Source organism: Trachemys scripta, chromosome 2 (assembly GCF_013100865.1).
Source record: "Trachemys scripta elegans isolate TJP31775 chromosome 2, CAS_Tse_1.0, whole genome shotgun sequence".
NCBI lineage: Eukaryota > Metazoa > Chordata > Testudines > Emydidae > Trachemys > Trachemys scripta.
In genome coordinates, this window is record NC_048299.1 from 162,466,250 (window position 1) to 162,487,893 (window position 21,644).

General features: G+C 42.7%; 1 protein-coding gene across 1 annotated transcript in view; it reads left to right on the forward strand.

Annotated features, from left to right (window-relative positions):
• PHLPP1 (PH domain and leucine rich repeat protein phosphatase 1) overlaps positions 1–21,644 on the forward strand; it is a 218,789-nt gene that overhangs the window by 111,175 nt on the left and 85,970 nt on the right. Inside the window, exons 2-3 of the mRNA XM_034762095.1 lie at positions 975–1,171; positions 5,004–5,129. Coding sequence (XP_034617986.1) covers positions 975–1,171; positions 5,004–5,129 — 323 coding nt within the window. The remainder of the gene's footprint in view (positions 1–974; positions 1,172–5,003; positions 5,130–21,644) is intronic.

Consider the following 21,644-nt stretch of genomic DNA (forward strand, 5'->3'; position numbering starts at 1 on the left):
CTGTTGCTTTTTACAGATTCAGACTAACACGGCTACTCCTCTGTTTCTTTAAACATGCTATCAGAAAAGTTGCACTAAAACCGAGCACAGTATTAAGAAGCTTAGCCAGTGTATCACACATCTGTCATTGCACCTCTGCCCTGACTCGCAGCAGCCTGCTACTTTAGTCCACAGCTCGTCTTTAGCGGAGTAATGCCAAATTTGGAGGTGGTGGTAACTTAATATGGATAAATGCTTCAGATTATAGTGAGACAATGAAAATCCTTTCCACCTGAGGCCTAAGAATTTAAGCATAGAGCTCCATAATCTGCTGCACCATGTGGCCACTGAATGTCATTGTCAATAGTGGCCTCTTTGGAAAGAGAGCTCTGTATTACAGATTTCTCCTTTAAATGATCAGCCTGGTCACTCATTTAGTCACTGCTCATTTGTTACCCCTGTCTGCAGTTTCTCTGTAGTATTGTACGTAAAAGTGCTGTGGCAATTTTGAGGGTGTAGTGAGACTGAAACAGTAGCATCTAGAGATGTTGGAAATGAATTCCAAGCTCTAATGAATAGAGGATATTCCAAGTCTGTGAACACTTCAGTACTATTAAACAAGTATTCAAAATGCATATTACACGGTCTTTGAAATATAATTACTAGGGATGGGTTAGTGCGGTTTTGGCATTGGTTCAGAAGAGAGGCAAGAAAAGGTATTGTACGTAGTTGTAAAGCAGAAGATGCAAAAAATTATTTTTGAAATCTTCTAGGCAAATATTTAAATGTATCAAAACTGCAAGACTAATACTGAAGAAAGGACATTGTACCAGTCAGTATCCATGTATTGATACTGCAATGCTCAAATCCCTTCATTTATTTGTTTGGCTCCAGAGTTGATTGTCATTTGTCAGATTGTGCTCAACATTATTAAGAGTGATTGAAAAAGGAAAACATCCTTAGTGATAAAGTGCCTGCTTTTGTTTCTATTTCAGGAAAGCCCCATAGCACTGGCAACTCTGAACGGATTCAGCTCTCAGGAATGTACAATGTACGAAAAGGGAAAATGCATTTGCCGGTCAACAGATGGACAAGACGCCAAGTTATCCTTTGTGGGACGTGCCTAATCGTATCATCGGTGAAAGAAAGCCAAATTGGAAAGATGCATGTTCTCCCTCTAATTGGTGGAAAAGTAAGGGTTTTTGGTAATGCTTGAAGCTGCTCACTTAATCCTGTTTTTCACTGTTGTAGGTATACATGGTGATTTTCAGACACAGGTTCCAGCCCCAAGGAGCTTGCACTCTGGAGTCTGAAAATGAAAACGGTTATTACTGGACGTAACACTTACTACCTGTACCTGCTTCATTTTTATCTTCTTGCAAAGTTCTTGCATTGAGAGCTTAAAAATGGAAAAAATCAGGGAATGGCAATTAAATTTTGTGTGTGAGATCATTATCTCCTCTTTTCACGTAGTACTAATTGTTCTGTGTACGTATGCGTGTATGGCAGGGGTGGCCAAACTCACTGACCCTCCGAGGCGCATACGACAAGCTTCAGAAGTTCGAGAGCCAGGGTACGCCTGCTGAGGCTCAGGGCTTCAGCTCCACTTCTGCTGAAGTCCCGAGTGCCAGCAGGTGCACCCCGCTGGGCTGAAGCCCTGAGACCTCTCTCCTCGCTGGGCAGAAGCCAGAAACAGATGGGGGGGGCGCACATGGGGTCACATGCCTCCCCAGATTTTCTTTTGCCAGACTGGGCCCTGCTCAGTCACATGGTTCCACCGGGCCCCCTCCCTGCATAGCAGCTGCTGGCGCCGGTGAGCTGGGATCTGTGCTGTGGGGAGAGGCAACAGCAATTAGCTGGGGGATGCAGGGAGAGCTGCTACTTTTACTGCTGCCTCTCCCTGTGGAGCTAAAGCAGTGACCTCTTCCTGCAGCTCCCAGCTGTTTCCTGCTGCCTCTGGGAGCTCCAGGGAGAGGCTGCTGAGGATAAGAAGGGGGGCATGTCTGGGTGGGCATGACTCAAGCTGTTGGGGGGGCCAAACCTTTAAATTGTGCCCCTTTCTCCTCCTCCCCCCCCCAGCCCCCCCGGCCCCAGCAGGAACTAGTTGTCTCTGGCAGAAGCCCTGAGCTCTTTCTCCCACACCCCCCCCCCCCCCCCCCCCCCGGCTGCATTTTAACTGTAAAAGAGCTGCATGCGGCTCACGAGCCAGTTTAGTCACCCCTAGTATATGGCAAAAGACACTTTTTTTTTTTTTAATTGTATTTGCTGAGTAGTATGTTACTTTGCCCATTGGCTGAGTTTAGTTTTCATTAGGTCACACATGTAAATATATGCACTTAAATTTTAGAGCAATTCCACAGCATAACTGTAAAATGGCCCCATCTTAATGAACAAATCTGTTTTGTATATTCAGAGTTGTATCTTTCTAGTGACTTAGGGCTTGGCTACACTTGCAAATTAGAGCGCATTAAATCCGCCCCAGGCACCCTAACTCCTGAGGTGTCCACACTGGCAAGCACTTGGAGTGCCCTTGGTAATCCACCTCCATGAGAAGCATAGAGTTTGCTGTGCCCTGGCTGAAATGCCTGAATGTCAGTGTGGACGACATGTTGCATTACTGTGCTGTGATTGGCCCCCGGAAACCTCCCATAATCCCTTGATGTCAAATGGCCGCTCTTGTCATTGTATTGAACTCGGCTGGCAGGTATGTAGCTATCCACTTTCAAAGCTCTGTTTCTGACAGTGGCATGCTTATCTGTTCTGGGACACAAAGCAAACCATTACTGTGGAATGCTGCTGCAAAGGGGTGTGTGTGTGTGTGTGTGTGTGTGAGAGAGGGGTGGGGATGGGTGGGGGCTGATGTCAGGGTTTCCCCCTGCTGCTGTCTGAACTTACAAGACAGCATGCTGACACACCCTCTGCCCCCCCAAAACAGTCTATCCCCCCCACATACACACAACACACTCCCCGTCACACTCCACCCCTGCCTCCATTTGAATAGCACGCTGCAGCCACTTGCACACTGGGATAGCTACCACAATGCACTGTTCTTTGTGGTGTTGCAAGAGCTGCTAATGTGGCCATGTCACTGTGCTTGCAGCTGACAGTGTAAACACATGGCAGCACTTTGCCTGCTGAGGTCTCTGAGGGCTGGTTTAACTCCCAGCGCTCTACATCTGCAAGTGTAGCCATAGCCTCAGTGTTTATTGCTGTTTGCTCATGCTACCTGTTTGCTAAGAAATTGAGCTGGGTTCTGTTCCGTTTTGTGCATCAACAGAATTTACTGCAATCAGATATCCTGTGAAACAGCACTATGACAATGGGGCTACACAAGAGCAACTGGAGACCCAATGTGGCCTGCAGAATCTTCATAACTAGTTGTGATGCACAAGATGAAAAGAATCCTTCTTGATTCTTGGACCCCAGGCTGATTTTTGCAGGGCTGGCAGCTGAATCTTTTTTAACCTTGTGTACTAGCACACAATATTGAAATCGACCGGAGACACAATAAGCATGGAAGTCCATGATGTCATATTTACAAAGTCAGTTTTCAGAGTTCCACTTCAATGTTCTGTATTAGAGCATTTTATATGCCAAGTCTAGTTGTGTGGCGATTCCCCTGTTCTAGCACCTCTTTTCTCTCCCCTCTCCACCTTCTCCATACAAGAATGTTCCCACCTTTTCCATGGAGTGTGTCCTTTCCCTCAGCCAGAAGAAATACAAAGGGATATTCCTACAACCCTCTCCCCAGCAGCAGATGGCATTACTCATTGTTGCACACTGGGAAGTGCAAGATTCAAGTGTTCCTAGCCTGCTGTTACCTCTAGGAAAGCCACAAGGGAGGAGTAGGGTAAAATCCTAGCGTCAAAAATAGAGAGCTAACCGAATGGATCCTGAGCCTTTAAAGGGTTTTGTTCATGGAATTGGCAAAAAGTATGTTTTTGCTTATGTCTCCTGTATGTTGTAGGAATTGCTTATGTACAAGGGGTCAAGTTGAAGGTAGAATGCAAACATAAAATGAAAACTAAGTCAAGTCCAGAAATATTTGCTGAAAGCCTACACTGTCGAGGCTTGGGTGAGGGACAGTTGGAACAGAATAAGTATTTTTGAATGACTTCTCCCTCACCCACTTAAATCCTCTTGCACTTCCTGGTTTGCAAAAGGCATTCCAGAGCGTAGTGTTGTGAACCATCACAGAGACTTCTTGGAGACCATACATTGTGCCAGTTTCCTTTTTAAAGGTAAATTTTTACTGGTGAAGAATGAAACTAAATTATATATTCTTTGCAGCTCCTTGTTGAATGTATAAAAGCAGCATAAAAGTCTTTCACAAGGAAATGCTTTTCTTTTTTCTGTTAGAGTTCTTTTCAGGTCATCCATATACCTTGCTGAAGGCCTCTAGCAAAAAAAGAGACGAGGACTTCTTGCTTTTACGTGTTTGGAATATCCAGACAAAACTAAACATTTGATGCTGGTTTTTATATAAAAGGAGCAGCAAAGGGCACAAAATATTTTTTGTTTCACATTCCACTGTTAAAGGCTTATCAGCAAAATACTTGTTTAAACTAGAAAAGAGTTATTGCCAAACTCCTCTACCTTCCCTGCCCTGCCCACAGCCCATCAGATTTACATATCTCCCACTCCATTTCACAGTAGGAAGAAGCATGTGATTATTACACTTTTTTTTAAAATGCCAGAAAATAATTGGCTTTATGGCAGTTTAATTTTGGAAAAGTCTTATGATATTCAAGTCTTAAGAATTATCCAGATCTTTATCTTCAACTGCAACAGTACATTTATATAACTTAATTCAAGAGTCCTGTTAAACAGTTCAGGTTTCTTAATCTGTTGCTTGCATGGGTTTTGTGGCTCCTTGACACTGGATTAATTAGATTGCAGGCTTAACAATACTTAATGAGGTTTTTGTGCTGCTCCTTGGTTTCACAGCTTCACTTTGCCTTGCTGGTTGCACAGTGACTCTTTCCAAATTTTATGCAGTAATTATTTTATCTTTTTAAATACAGGTGGAAGAAGTGAAAAAGCACCAGCACTGTTTAGCATTTAGTTCCTCTGGACCTCAGAGCCAGACCTATTACATTTGTTTTGATACCTTCACGGAGTATTTACGGTGGCTTCGACAAGCATCCAAGGTAAGAACACCTCTAGCAACTAGAGTTCTCTTTTGTTTTCTACTTAAGAAAAATGTTGCTCACTTTCACCATAATGGCATAAACGGTTGTGGGTCTGTGGCTGGAGTGAGGGGTATGTGTGGGTGTGATGTGGTGTGTTAAACTCCATTTGCCTGCAATGTGTAAATAAAGAATACTAGCCAGATTTACTACTTTCCTCCTCACTTTGGTGCAGCTCACTAATGTAGGGAATAAGGCCATTAGAATAGAGGAGGTCAGTAACTTCTCTTTCCAACATTTCAATATGAAAAGTTCTGTTTCAGAAGTAATAAAAGCTGTGGTAATGTAAGATGTGTAGAGAACCCAAAGACAGTGCTAGAAACTTCAAGAACCAGTTGGAGGAGTTTCTGTTGGGAATGCTGTGCTTCACTTCTGTCTTAAAATAGGTAAAGTTTAGTGACTGGCAAGATATCAACGTATTTCCTATTGCTGATCAGTTAGTGTTCTCCAATATACTGTATTTTGGTACCTATTCAATATCCTATCGTATCAGGGCTGTAATTGACTATGCGGTCAGATTATACATCTACCAGTGCTAGTCTCTCCACAAATGGAGCAACCCACCTTCTAGCTGAGCTGATGAATTTCTATTTCAGAGCTCCTTTATATTTGCCTTGTGCTGGAAAGACTGGGCATGGTGAGGACCCTAGTTCAACATGATCTGTTCTCCCCCACTTCCCTCAGTGGAATAGCTCTGAACAGCAGTTGTGGCAGAGTTCAGAGCAGCCCTGCTCTTTCTCCTGTCATTCTGATAGCAAAGCAGCATCAGGTGGTGCAGTAGGAAAAGCGAGGCCAGGGGACTGGAGGTACTGAGGATACAAGGGAACCTCAGAATAAAAGAAAAGTAAATCAATAATTGAACAGAAATCCCACAATGCAATGGGCAGGGTGAGGCAATAAGGGAGAACTAACTAAGCTGACGCTAAAACACTTTCAACATCAGTCCAAAAAGGTTTAGATTCCTGTCTATGCCTTACCGTGTGTGTGATGGGGAGGCCCACTCATGTTTAAAAATGAAAGCTCTGAGCATGTTAAAGTAGAGTTCCGGACTTAAAAATACATCATGTGTGTTAGAGCAGGCTTTGCCAACAGAATTTAGGTGTGTTTTTTTACACACCATTTGCATTATTAACTTCTTACTACTTGGTGCCATATTACCTTGTTTTGAGAGGTTTTCTGCAATTGTCTTTTTCTCTATTATGCTAATTTTTTCCTATCTACTCCTTTAGTTGGGTTCTCTGCGGTGTCTGATAATAGCTCATATTCCTGTATCTTGCGCACAGAAGGGTAAAGAATGTTTCAGTTCTTTTGTCACACTGGTTAAATATTTTTCTCTTTGGTTTTCCACTATATTTTTAATGTTCATTAATTCCATATTTAGTAAGAGGCTATTGGTTTTTATGTTCTTGATTGTATTAAGGTAGTTTGTGTGGTGTTTTTTGAAGAGATTTATAGATTTATGGCACTCTAGATCATTTTCAGTGTGGCTTTTCCAAAAGGCAGTATACTTTTTCTAGTGAATGTTTGAAGTATTGGTTTTTAAAGAGGATTGTTAATTTTTGCTCCTATAGTAAATTGAGTTGAATTATGTTGTAGCTTTCTTTGGGCAATAAATGTTTGGGATTTTTGCTGGAATAGAATGTCCTTTATGCATGTTCTAGTAGTTCATCTATTGTAGGATTTTGTATCGCTCTGACATTGGAACACTAACCTAAAACTTCCTGACTTCTTATTGTGAAGCCAAGATATGCATAGTTTGTGGTCTGATCTGATTTCCAGTTTTGAGCTTGTTCTTGTTATTCAGTTAATCTTTATATAAGACAAGTGTTCTTTCATCTCCAGTGGCTCAAATCTCATGAGTGAGGATAAACAGTGTAAAACAATGAACTTCAGAAGTAGAAATAAATGGCAGAAAGTCCCATTGAATTACTGACAACATAGGCTTGTTCTGTACCATGCTGTGCTTCTCTCTTGCTCTGTCTCACCCATATGACTAACAGTATTGGGAAGGTAGCCAACCTGAGGACATCTCCCTATATAATCATGACATCTTCCCTTTTTTTAAATGTTGGGGGAGGAACTCCAAGCCCAGAGCTTGTAGAAGGCTTTGAGTGCCAGAACTGAGGAAAGCCACTAATATTGCCAGTTCAACACTTAAGTATGTCGACAGCAGCACATAGCAAGTGAAAAATTGAGAAAACCTTTGTTTCATAGTTACACGTTCATCTAACTAGATTGCTCTGTTCCAGTAGTATAGCTGCTTTGTAGATTCACATCTTTCAGACAGGACTTAATATGTGTTAGAATAAAGTTTCTCTAAACTGTTTTGTAAGAGAAATATGGAAAACACGTGACACCAGCTCAGCTAAATGTGTTGGTGTGAGAAGAATCATTCAATAACAGAATAGTATGTTACTGAAATAGTAAAACTATCAATAACCACAAATTTAAATCTTTTGGCTACTGATACCAGTACCTGTAGAATTTAATTTAGAAGATGAAACAAATAGTTCCTTAGTTACATGTACAAAGGGGAAGGATGGAAGGAATCTACCAATGTGGCTTAGCCAAATGGCGCCCTTCTGTAGCAAAATAAACCCTCGCCCTATATTTCCATTTCTGTATTTATCTTAAAGGATGCTACCTATTTGAAAGCTAGTTCAGTTGAAACTGGTTTCAGGCACTCAAAACACCCTTGGAAATGGCGAAATACAAATGTACTGCTTAAATGTACAAAGTAATCTGGGGGGAGGAGTGGGGGGAATTTTCTCTAATCTTTCATTGTTAGCTTTTAGGTGTAACTTTGTAACAGGTTAAATGTTTTATATAGAAGTGATCTATTTAAAATGCTATCCACTTTTAAATTATTGTTTTTGGGGCAGGGGATGTATGAAATTTGTAGTCATAATGTGAATACTCATATACTCACTGAAATTGTTTTTTAAAATACATTCATTACTTAGTGGCATCTATTTGGATTTTTATTAACACTCAACATTATTAAATTGACTAGTATTCAAAAGCACTTTAGCATCTGTAAAGGATAGTCTGAAAGTAAAATTGTGTTGTCCCTAAATAGTATCTGTCTGATGGGTTTCAGAGGAGCAGTCGTGTTAGTCTGTATCTGCAAAAAGAACAGGAGTACTTGTGGCACCTTTGAGACTAACAAATTTATTTGAGCATAAGCTTTCATGGGCTACAGCCCACATCTTCGGATGCATAGAATGGAACGTATATTGAGATATATATACACATACAGAGAGCATGAAAAGGTGGGAGTTGTCTTACCAACTCTGAGAGGCCAATTAAGTAAGAGAAAAAAACTTTTGAAGTGATAATCAAGATAGCCCAGTAGAGACAGTTTGATAAGAAGTGTGAGAATACACAGGGCAAGATAGATTCAATGTTTGTAATAAGCAACAGAGAGTGCCACAGGACTCTCTGTTGCTTTTCACAGATTCAGACTAACACGACTACCCCTCTAATGTTTGTAATGGCTCAGCCATTCCCAGTCCCTATTTAAGCCTAAATTGATTGTATCTAGTTTGCATATCAATTCCAGCTCAGCAGTTTCTCGTTGGAGTCTGTTTTTGAAGCTTTTCTGTTGCAAAATTGCCACCCCCAGGTCTGTCATTGAATGACCAGACAGGTTAAAGTGTTCTCCCACTGGTTTTTGAGTATTATGATTCCTGATGTCAGATTTGGGTCCATTAATTCTTTTGTGTAGAGACTGTCTGGTTTGGCCAATGTACATGGCAGGGGGGCATTGCTGGCACATGATGGCATATATCATATTGGTAGATGTGTAGGTGAACGAGCCCCTGATGGCGTGGCAGATGTGATTAGGTCCTATGATGATGTCACTTGAATAGATATGTGGACAGAGTTGGTATTGGGCTTTGTTACAAGGATAGGTTCCTGGGTCAGTGTTTTTGTTCAGTGATGTGTGGTTGCTGGTGAGTATTTGCTTCAGGTTGGGAGGTTGTCTGTAAGCGAGGACAGGTCTGTCTCCCAAGATCTGAGAGTAAAGGATCATCTTTCAGGATAGGTTGTAGATCTTTGATGATGCACTGGAGAGGTTTTAGTTGGGGGCTGAAGGTGACAGCTAGTGGTGGTCTGTTATTTTCTTTGTTGGGCCTGTCCTGTAGGTGGTGACTTCTGGGTACTCTTCTGGCTCTGTCAATCTGTTTTTTCACTTCAGCAGGTGGGTATTGTAGTTTTAAGAATGCTTGATAGAGATCTTGTAGGTGCTTGTCTCTGTCTGAGGGATTGGAGCAAATGCGGTTGTATCTTAGAGCTTGGCTGTAGACAATGGATCTGTCTGATGTGTTCTGACAAATGTGAGTTAAAAACTTCACTTACTAGTATATTCAAAAAATAAAATGCATCATAAATTTAATAAACACAGTCACAGCACTAGATATGTTTACAAAAAAAATAATTTTAGTTTTCAATTACAAAAATCTTAAATTAAAAAACCATTAGGTGGTAGTGTTTATACATGCTTCAGGAAAAATTCTCAGATGATCTTGAGCACTTTTATATAACTCACATAGTTTAATCTTGAAAACTGTCTTTGCAAAGGATTGCTTGCTTGCTTTGACAGCATTTTTGTACGGAGGGTGATGAGTGACTATTTTAATAGCATGTTAAAGGAAAAAATCCCTAACAAATCATATATGCAACAGGAAAACATTGATAAGGAAACAGATTTCATTCAAGCTTCAAAACAATTAATGGGTGAATTGTTTGCATTCAATAATTGAGTTAATTTCCATTTCTTATTTTACTCTGGAGACCAAAATGAATTCCCCTACCTTTCTAATTCTGCCTATCACTAGTTATCAGTGAAAGGCTAAAAGTTAAGATTGTGGAAAACATGATAATGGGAAACATGCGCATGCTGTGGCTTCTTTAATTTAAAAGTTTAATGTTAACTAATGCTCAAAATAAAAACAAGGTGATTCAAAGTGTGCATTAGCAAAGACTGCCCTTTGCTTTCACCCCAAATATATTTTCTGTTTTTTTGTTAGTGGCTTTTGGATAGGTTTTTATATGGCCTGTGCACGCACACGTTTAAACAGTGAGGCGGGCTGATAGTGTGTAGACTTGTACACAGAAAAGACTGAATTATGGGGGGAGGTAGAAATGGAGGCGATTACAGTGAATTCTGCTCAAGACTGAGATTCAGTGGGGTCACTGCAGAAATGCTGACCTAGATATGGAACTTGGTGACACACTTACTCCAAATAGGTCAGTTTTAAATATACTGATTTAGCCTCAAATGGAATGCTTTTAAAAGCTGGAAATGTGCATGCTCCTCATTATTGATAGCCTTTTTCTACACTGCATCAGAACTCTAGTTTTAATTTCTAAATATTGTAATTATAGTTTGTAGGTTGTTTAAAAGGCTTATAAAGAGGATTCAGTTTTATTAATCTACTATATTTACCCTCGGCTGTTGTCAGTGGTGGCAGATGACAGAACAAGGAGCAATGGTCTCAAGTTGCAGTGGGGGAGGTCCAGGTTGGATAGTAAGAAAAACTATTTCACTAGGAGGGTGGTGAAACACTGGAATGCGTTACCTAGGGAGGTGGTGGAATCTCCTTCCTTGGAGGTTTTTTAAGGCCCGGCTTGACAAAGCCCTGGCTGGGATGATTTAGTTGGGAATTGGTCTTGCTTTGAGCAGGGGGTTAGACTAGATGACCTCCTGAGGTCCCTTCCAACCCTGATATTCTATGATTCTATGATTTGCTCATTAAAATAAAAGTTGTATGTAATCAAACTCAAATTGTGTCCAGAGGCTTCATTTTATAGATTGTGCATCTATCACTAACATATGATTTTGAAACTCATGATACTGAGCATGACCAAATATAAGGAAGTTTAAAATTTGATTCCAGTTTAAACTGATATCAGAAGCTTGGGTTTCACAGAGCTTTCTTAATACAAATTAGCAGTCTCAATCCAGAACGTAGAGGAGGCTAGGACCAATTAACTTGTGGCTGAATAAACTGAAACCACTCCAGAGTTTTCAGGTTGGCATCTCTTTCCAGTTCTATTTAGCTAGTTCTGCCCATTCTTGGAGGCATCTCCACTCTCCTGTTTGTATCTGCAGAAGCTACAGTGAGCTTTACTTTTCCTACATAATTCAAGGCTTCAGAAACTTTTATGATCAGTTTTTTTTTTTTTGAGGTGTTCGTGTGCATTGCATACAAGCTGCTCTCTAGTAGCTACTATTCAGAGCCAACCCTGAAAATTATTGCTCTAAACCTTTGGCCTCATCTCGGATAAGTCAGAGAAAACAGCAGCACAGTACATCCAAAACAGGCAAAAAGAAAAATCCTGTGTAACTAAGGCTTGGTCTACACTACCCCCCTAATTCGAACTAAGGTACGCAACTTCAGCTACGTGAATAACGTAGCTGAAGTTCGAAGTACCTTAGTTCGAATTAGTTCGAACTTACCTTGGTCCACACGCGGCAGGCAGGCTCCCCCGTCGACTCCGCGGTACTCCTCTCGGCGAGCTGGAGTACCGCAGTCGACGGCGAGCACTTCCGGGTTCGACTTATCACGTCCAGACTAGACGCGATAAGTCGAACCCAGAAGTTCGATTTCCAGCCGTCGAACTACCGGGTAAGTGTAGCCAAGGCCTTAGAATATTGTTTGTGACAGTACTTTAACATTGATGTTATAGCTTTTTATTTATCTTCCAGTGAAAAATAAAAGCTCTGAACTAAATTTCCTTGCATTTAATATGGTGATTATGAGATGGTCACTTCTGAGTAATTGGACCCCATTTTCACTGTTCCTCATGCTTTGTCCCTCCCTAGTTGAGACATTGTTTGCTCACTGATCACAGAAAAGCATCATTTTTTTTCATTAAGTAAGAAATGCAAGCCTGTTTTACCCCATGGGATTTTCACTCCATTACGAATTTCATAGAAACAAATCAATACCATATTGAACAGCATCAGGGATAAGATACTTTTTACAACAGCAAAACACAGGCTGTGTTTCTTCACATTCAGATTGATAGTTTCTTTGATTTTTAAAGCATCTCGTCTAATTTTGACAATTGCTTTTTTTGATGGTTTTTGGGATTCCTTTAAGTAAACCAGTCTCCTCCACACATAGACATAATGTTCAGATAATGCCTCTCTGGAAGTCGAGGTCTAAAAATAAACCCACAGTTTCCTTTTAGTGGTGATTTCAAGTACTGAAACATAAACAAAACCTCCAGTTTCCACACCGGATCTTAACTTCCTTTTTTGTGTATGTATGAAACCTTGAATATTAAGACCTTTGGTCCCTAATAATATCTAAGAGTTCCTGTCTTTGATGGTTTATAGTATGTTTATTCATTGATGACACTTCCTGAAAAAATGTGCAGTTCAACTCTTTGAGTGCGATGCAGGCAGTGGGCCTAGTTTTTGTGTTCTGACATTGTCCCCTGAAATAATGCAAGTGAAAAACCCCCACTTGCCCTTCAAGGAACTACTCCATATTCCCAACAAGATTCATAGGTGCTGGAAGTAGGAGGGTGGGGGGGGGTGTGCTGCTGCGCCCAGGCTTAGTGGTTTCTGTTATATTACAGGGTTTACAGTTTACCCACCCCCCCACTATACAAATTGTTCCAGCATATCTGACAGGATTTATACTTTTCTGTTAAATAAAGTTGAAGCAAGAAAAATAACTTTGTGGAGCCCATACTATATTTGTGTCCCTGAAAAAACAAAAGAATGATCAAAAGAGGTTTGAAAATTGCTGTGTGAAATAAGAATAGACTAGGGTTTTATTGTAATCGTAAAGCACTTAGACGTGATTCTCTTCCTCTAATATCTATTGCTGTGTTCTGTGCCCTCAGAGTTGTTAGAGGTTAGTTGCCATTTCAATTATGAACCTCAGTTTTCCAGGGTTTATAACATGCCTGTTACCAGGATGGGAGTGAAGCTTCGTATTCAGGCTGACTTAGACTACAGGTTCTCCCCACCTATTACAATAATTGAGATCTTTACGAATAAGACTCCAAAGTACGTGACATGGTTAGTGATTTGAAGCTTTTAATTTCCTTGTTTCAATTAAGCTGTGGCTTTTCCAGTGGAGGGGAAAACAAAACAAATAAATGTAGCAACCCTGTGATCCCCTTTCTAGACTGCTGCCTTTAGTTAATAATACATCTCTACCCTGATATAACGCGACCTGATATAATACAAATTCGGATATAACGCAGTAAAGCAGTGCTCCGGTGGATCAAAGCAAGTTCAATATAACATGGTTTCACCTATAACGTGGTAAGATTTTTTGGCTCCCGAGGACAGCGTTATATCGGGGTCGAGGTGTATATGCAAAACGTTGCAGCCAAGAGTGAGAACATGAAAAGTGGTCATTGCACACATGAAATAATTTTCAAGCACAATCATACATTGCCATCAAATCAGTCCTAATTTGGGTTGCCAATTTTGTAATATTTAAAATACAGATACTCCAGCAGTAGTGCCAGAACTTCCCCCACCCTGCCTCTTCCCTTGAGGCCCTGCCCCTGTTTGGGGGAGGAGGGGCAAGAGCAGTCACTCGCTGCTTTCCCCCCCCAGGTTAGGAGGGACTCACTTGCGGAGCCAGGGCTGGAGTCGCAGCTGCCCGATGTAGGTAAGAGGTGGCCCTGGCTGAGTAGGGGCTCATGCGTGTGACCCAGTGCCTCCCTCGCCCTCAGTAACTGGACTTTGGGTATCCGGTAAGATATGACTGGACACTGTCCAGTCTCCTTTTTGACTGGACTTCTGGTCAAAAATGGACACGTGGCATCTCTAGTCCTAATAATAAATGTGATTCTACAGCATATGTTTGTATATTTAGATATACAAGACTTGCAGATTTTTCTGCTGAGTTAGAAATTGCATGAGGTGCTGTGTGCGCTGATTTAATGTGTGGCACCTTTTAATACAGAAAGATCCCAAAGTGTATTGCAAAATACACACCTATTTCTGAAGTGCAGTCATCTTAGAGAGTTCCAGATAAACCTGTGTGTATGTGGCTTTGGGGAGAGGGCAGTAAGAAGGGGAATGGCTGCAGATCCAATTTTTGGATCTGCGCAGGGTATTTGCACAACATGAGGAATTGTTGAATAGTTTTTCATTTGGGTGGTGAAGGCATGGGAAGGTAAATGTCACACTCTCTCCACTACTTTACTTCTCATCTAAGGGTTGTTTTCTGGGAATGTCAAAAACCATGGAAGCCTGAGGGAATCTTTTGTAAGAGCGGACCTTTAAAAATCAGGTTAATGGCTTACACAAGGAAGGTAAAATAGAACCTTGGGCATCCTCGCTGCGACTGCAATGTTCAATCTTAAATTTTATTTTATTAATGGTGGGTTAGGATGCCTGGAGCTTCAGATAAAACCTTTTTATTCTTTTAAATCTAAATAAAATAAGTAGAAGTGCAAATTAATTTACCCCAAATCTTGCAAGTAACTTTGAAACAACTTGCTAAACAGTAACCTTTTCTACAAATAGAAACATCTGGTAATCTACTGTGATCAAAACAAGTAGCAGTTTGATATACTATCTTAGAACAAAACTGAGGGTCTTGGTTCAAGAAGCCTAAACAGAGCCAAAATCAGAGAGCCTCTTAAAAACCAAACCCGCAGAAGGAGGGGGAAAAGACTGCCACTTGTATCACAAAATGTTCTATGAATTTACCACTGCAGACATTGTATCAAAATAAGTTTAGGTTAGTGTAGGACTCTGATCAAGACTGAGTGCAGAGCTGTGTGGAAGTGTTCCACCACAGATAGGTAGCTTATCTGGGTAATGGATTTGACATTTGTCTCAATATCGAATAGAATATGGCTAGAAAAAAAATTCTTAAGTAAAAATTCAAACTGAAGTCTTAAATTATATTTGAGAGAGACCCCGTTTTTTGACTTCTCCTGAATGGAATGAGTCAGAAAATAGTGACCCAGCCTTTTCAGCTAGCACCTTTTCTAAAGATGTCCCTTGTTGGGAGGGTAGGACCTAAGCAAATAAAAATTGTTGGACTTGCTCATAATCTCCTCAACAAGAAGATGAAAGACTTCCCAGCAATTACTGCAGCGAAAATGACTCCAGCTGAAACAAATTTTTGGTGCTGGAGGACTCTGCCAACACAAAATAAATCGTAAAAACATATTGTTGCTAAAACAAATTAGACTATTAAGAATATAGCTACTCCTGATGTCAGAATATTACGTCTTTCAGAAGGCATAGACCAGAGGTGGGCAAACTTTTTGGGCTGAGGGCCACATCTGGGTATGGAAATTGTATGGCGGGCCATGAATGCTCACAAAATTGGGGGTTGGGGTGCAGGAGGGGGTGAGGGCTCTGGCTGCAGGTGCAGGCTCTTGGATGGGGCTTGGGATGAGGGGTTGGGAGTGCAGGAGGGTGCTCCGGGCTGGAATTGAGTGATTTGGAGGGCAGGAGGGGGATTAGGGCTGGGGCAGGGGGTTGGGGCACAGGAGGGGGTCAGGGGTGCAGGGTCTGGGTGGCGCTTACCTCAAGCAGTCTTCCCCCCCCCCCACCTCCTACACAGAGGCGTGGCCAGGCAGCTCTGCATGCTGCCATGTCTGCAGGCACTGCCCCTGCAGCTCCCATTGGCCAGGGTTCCCAGCCAATAGGAGCAGTGGGGGCGGTGCTTGGGGTGGGGGCAGCATGCAGAGTTCCCTGGCTGGCCCTGCGCATAGGTGTCAGAGGCAGGATATGCTGCTGCTTCCGGGAGCTGTGCGGAGTCATGGCACGCGTGGAGCAGGGCAAGCCCCGGACCCCAGCGGGAGCTCGAGGGCTGGATTAAAACGTCTGAAGGGCCAGATGCAGCCCCCGGGCCATAGTTTGCCCACCTCAGGCATAGACAGTAGCTGTTCTGAGTCTTGCAAATACTTGATCAAGCTATTATGAAGCATAAGGGATTACCATTTTGCGGCAGAAGAGGTGCACAAAGTGCTGGCCCCCGGACTGGACCCAAGCAGTGAACTTTATTTAAAAGTATAACTGCCAATATTTCCCAAACTTAGTTTTTTGTAAGGTTAAAAACTTTTGAGACTACCAATAGCATTTTTTCTTTTGTCTGTTTTCTATCTGTCCATACTCCTTGGACTGAATGGTCTTCATTTCAATCAGAAAATTACTTTTCATTTGGCAGCTTAAAAAACATTAAAGGTCAACATCTAAGTTTGTCATCTGTGGCTTCCGGCGGCATGGAATGAATCATGGCTGTCCCTCTGAAGACTGATCTTAAAGGGCAGTGGTTCACTAGATGTTCCATGGCTCGACTTTTCTTCATATTTGAATATTGGCTGTCCTTCATTTTCCATTTGTGTAGTAGGTAATAGCAATTCCTTTTGCGGATCTGATGCAGTTTGCTGTGATCCATATATTGCATGGCATGGTGAAGCCAGGTAGTTGGTCTGTAGGATCCATGATTAGGTTATGATTCTTGATCCCACTGTTCTCCCCTAGCCTCCAACATTTGTGTTTTGGTGATAATCCTGAGGTTTTGAAACCCTTGGCCACTAACCAGAACGGGTTCCTGTACTAAAAGCAGCATCTCAAGTGTTTTGAGACTTGTAGGTGGGCAAGTCTGGGTGGGTTATTTTCTGGTTGTGTTCTTGTATTATTGCTGCTGCTTTGGAGGGAGAGTGGTAAGAGAGATGACAGGATGGAGAAATGTTGTCTTCGTGTTCCACCTGTACAACCGCCATGGAAAGAAACACCTGAATGTCACCTTCTGCGACATCAAACTCAGACACAAGGATTTCCCAAAACAACTGATAAAGATCTCTGTCCAGATAAAGGCTGGGAACGATATTATCCACAAACTAGCTGGGGCCAGTGGGGGGTACAGATGTTCACCCCTTGCGGACAGCCACAACCTTAATCTGCTCTGTAACTGATTATTGTGTACTGGTGTGGGCAGGTAGCATACATATACAACTTGTCTATGTGCAGTTGAGCCCTGCAGTTAGAATTGTCACATGAGTACTGAAGTCAACGCCAATTGAAAACTACTTAAAGTGAAGGAATTAAGTATATTCTGCTGTACCCAGTGCATCTGAAGATTGCCTAACAAGGTTGCATGCTTCGGGATCGTCTGTGCTGGGAAACTTACTGCCATATAGCAGTATGTGGTGTAGTTAGACTAGTAAATATTCCCTCCCACCGACAAGTCTTGCCTGCAAAATCTGGAAGAATCCCAGGATTTCATCTTAAGTGTTCAAAAAGAAAGTTCCAAGAAGATGACCTTGAACAGGTGGGGGTGTTTGTATGTAGATAACTATTACTGTAGAAACAGACCAATAAAAAAAAAATAAACTTTGTTACACCCTTGTCTGAAGTTCAAATATAAAAAAGCTAACTTTTTTAGGTAAGGTGAGAATGGATCAAGAATTTTTTTTGTACCAAACACTAAAGTTGGTGTTTTCTCTTGCATTAGGTTCCATGCTTAGGTTCTTTTGCAGTTCCATGCTTACATATAAAAGAATGCTTTGGCTGTGGGGTAAGGTTGGCTTTGATTACTTCTTTGCTTTGAATAGCTGGCCTGGAAAGTTTCCAATGCAGTAGTGTTCACTGTTATCCTAGTTTCCTATAGGTCTGTATCACTGTTACTGGAGCAAGAGTCAGAATTAATGATGCACTGAAGTATGTAATGACTAACAATGTTTTTAAAAAAAAAAAAAAAAAAATCTAAAGGGGGAGAAGATTAAAATGCTTACATAAAAAGGCCAATATAACAATTTTAACTTAACAAAAATCACCTTAGCACAAACTAACTTTGTTAAAACCTTATTTCTTCTTTGAGTAGCGTCCCTATGGGTGCTCCACTGATGCTGTTGATAGAACTTTGGTAGCAGTCCACCCTGGTCATGCATGCATTGTTGCCCGCCTGACATGAGGTTAGCCAGTGTGCGCGGGCACTCCTCAGTTCCTTCTCAGCCACCTCTGGCTAGAGATGGAGCTAGAGCTGTCAGTTCTCAGATTGCCAACTCTTAGAATTGCTAATTTTAGCTTCTTTTGAAGTACTTTTGCTTTTACATTTTATTTTGGCCTTTGCCTTTAAAAAAAAAAAAGGGGGGGGGGGAGAATATTTGCTTCCATCAACCCCCTGTGTGGGAAACCTCCAGGACAAGGATATGCTGAGCTCTCTGGGCTTCAAGAAGTGCCTCAGTTGCAAGGAATCTATCCCAGTGACTGACGGAACTTCACAATGCATTCGCTGCCTGGGAGGGGGAAACATTCCACAGAAGTGTGGCTTGTGTTAGCAATTGAAGCACAGATCCAGAAAGGACAGAGAACTCTTATTCATGGAGTCAGCCCTTCAACTCCGGAGTCCAGGCGGGAGCCCTTGCTGGAACCCTCTACTTCGAAGAGAGATGAATTCAGAGGCACACCTGCGAGCTACTCATGTAAGGCCTCTAAGAAAAGGTCTGTGATTCCTCATAGTGAACCCCGATTGAGCCGAAAACAATCCCTGGCTCGGTCAGTATCACTGGTACTGATGGCACCGAAGCTGTCTAAATCTGGTACCCAGGGCACATGCGGTACGAACCAACGGGGCAAGTCGGAATGCCTAAACGCTCAATGGGCGCAGGCAAAGAAGCATCAGTACTGTGCAGAAGTAAGAAACGTAGAAGATCCACCCCAGGTAAGGCTCTGTTGGTACAGTCATCAACATAAGTACTGCTGATGCTACTCCAGCACCGATGAATCCTGCTTTAAAGGTCCATTTCTGCAACACCGTCAATACAAGCCTCTTGGTACTGATAGAAGCTGTCGGTGCCAATGCCCTCTCCACTGACCGATTTCCAGTGCGTGATGGATCTTTTGGTGTCCAACACACCGGACTCTCCTCTGTCAGTACTGGCGCCCTGGTACTGAGTTCACCCAGAGCCTTTGATTCATCGACCTCCTGCCATGCACTGCCCTTTTCATCATCGGAATCAGAAAGTGAGCAGGAGGACTTAGCTTCCCAACACTCTTCTCACGCACCATACGGAGCCCCAGCTTCACTACGGACACTGGGCATAGCACCCCTCTGACCTGCAGTCTCCCTAGTTTGAGCAACTGTGGTACCAACCACCGGGCCTCTTCCCATCACAATTGCCTCTGGCCCCAACAGGGCCAAAGGCAATAGACCGTTATCACTACTAGTGTGGCCTCCCAGCAGCCAAGGAAGTGCCCTCCTTCAGCCGCAGCCTCGAGGGCCTCTGAACTCCCTGAGCAGGCTAGGGAGGAACTAGAGGTGGAAGTTGAGGAGGAAATTACTCTTCCAGCCCACTTCTCCTCATCATCACCAGACGAAATGCTGATGCCCCCTTTGCCATCTATGTTGGATGACTTTAAACTGTTCCAGGACTTGGCACCGAGGGTGGCAGAGGCACTCCAAATACCCAGACACGTCTTGTAAAGGTAACATCACAAGCTGGTGGACATTCTCCATTCCTCCACCTGCTCCAGAGTTGCCCTTCCTATTAATGAGGCTCTACTGGACCCCGCCAAGGTGATATGGCAGACTCCCCACGTCCGTCCCACCAACTTGTAAGAGACTGAACAAGAAATATTATGTGCCAGAAAAGGACACGGAATTCTTTTTTCACACCTGCCTCCCAGTTCGATCATTGTGGATGCAGTTAACACTAAAGGCCGCCAACACCTCTTTAAGTCCACCCCTTATGACCGGGACTGGAAGCACCTGGACTTGTTTGGCAGGAAGGCCTACTCCTTGGCCACCCTTCAATTCAGAGTTGCGAACTATCAAGCCTTGTGGGCTAAATATGACTATCAGAACTAAATGAAGCTTAGTTCTTTCATTGAACAGCTCCCTGATTCTCAAGGACCAATTTAAAGCCTTGGTTAACAAGGGCCAGTTGGTGGCAAAAAGTCTCTAGTCTACTCTTGATGCAGCTTTCAAGGCAGCACATTCTATTTCAACTGCCATTGTGATGAGACTGGCCTCATGGCTTCATCTCTCCAGCTTCCCCAAGGAGGTCCAAACAATGAAGGACCCACCTTTTGAGGGAACGAAATTATTTGCTGAAAAGACTGATGAGTACCCAGACTTTAAGATTCAGGGGCCACCTCTTTGATCCCTCAAGATCTATACACCTGGGCACAAAAGAAAGTAGAGCCCCCAGCCACCATTCAGGCCTCGCTCACAATACTAATCTCAATACTCATCCCAATATACGCAGAGATTGTATGAACCTCAGGAAGAAGCCTGGGTTCACCAGACAAAAGATGTTGGGATCTCGGCAAACTTCCTCTGTCCTTCACCTTGAAGAGACAGTTTTGACAAGTTTGTTGAGGTGTCCATAGCGTGCACTCCTCATTTCACACTGGAAAACCCAAGCATCCCTTCAGAGATCATCTCGCCTCGTTCTGCAGCACCTGGGAATGGATAACCTTCAACAAATGGTTGTTGGAGATTATCCGAGAGAGATACTCCATCCTTTTCTTCTCCCCCCCACCCCCCAAAAAAACCCTTTCCCGTCGTTCTTCAGAGAGCCTGCTACATCAGGAGATAAACCACCTGCTCAGCGTAGGAGCCATAAAGCCAGTGCCTGCACATCTAAGGGGTAGAGACTTCTACTCTTGTTACTTCCTAATACCGAGGAGAAAAGAGGGTTGGAGACCCATACTGAACCTCAGAGAGCTCAACTTGTTAATCAAGGCTCAGAAGTTTTAAGATGGTCACACTATCTACGATCATTCTAGCATTAGAAAAAGGAGACTGGTTCTTGGCCCTCAACCTTCAATATGCTTATTTTCCCATATCGATCCTAGCTAGCCACAGATATTACTTCAGGTTCATGCTAAGCCAAGACCACTACCACTACAGAGAACTCCCTTTCAGCCTCTCATTGGCCCCCAGAATATTCTCCAAGATCCTCTCAGAAGTGGTGGCCCACTTATGCTCTCAAGGCATCATGATGCATCTTTACCTGGTTGACTGCCTTCTCAAGGCAGAGTCCTTAACAGAGGCCCAAGAAATCACTCGGACCACACTGGACCTGTTTCAGAATCAGATCAACATTAACACCAGTACAAAGGCTAGAATGCATAGGAGCCGACCTTGACTTCATTCAGGTGAAAGTGCTCCTCCCACATGACAGATTTCTCAGTCTCTCCTCATTGCTAGAGACAGTACAATCCAGTCCCCAAACTTCGGCCAAACATTGCCTCCAGCTTCTGGGGCATATGGCCACGGGCATATTGGTTATTGCTTGTGCCAGACTTAGCATGAGATGCCTCCGAGCATGGTTCAGTTCAGTTCAGTTTACAAGCTGAACAGAAGCAACATAAGCAAACTACTATCAATGCTCACCAGTGTCAAGCAATCCTTGGACTGGTAGAAGGATCCAGTAAACATCTGTACAGGAATCCTGTTCAGTCTTCCCCATCGCTACTCCTGACCACCAATGCATCACTCATGGAGTGGAGCATGCATCAAA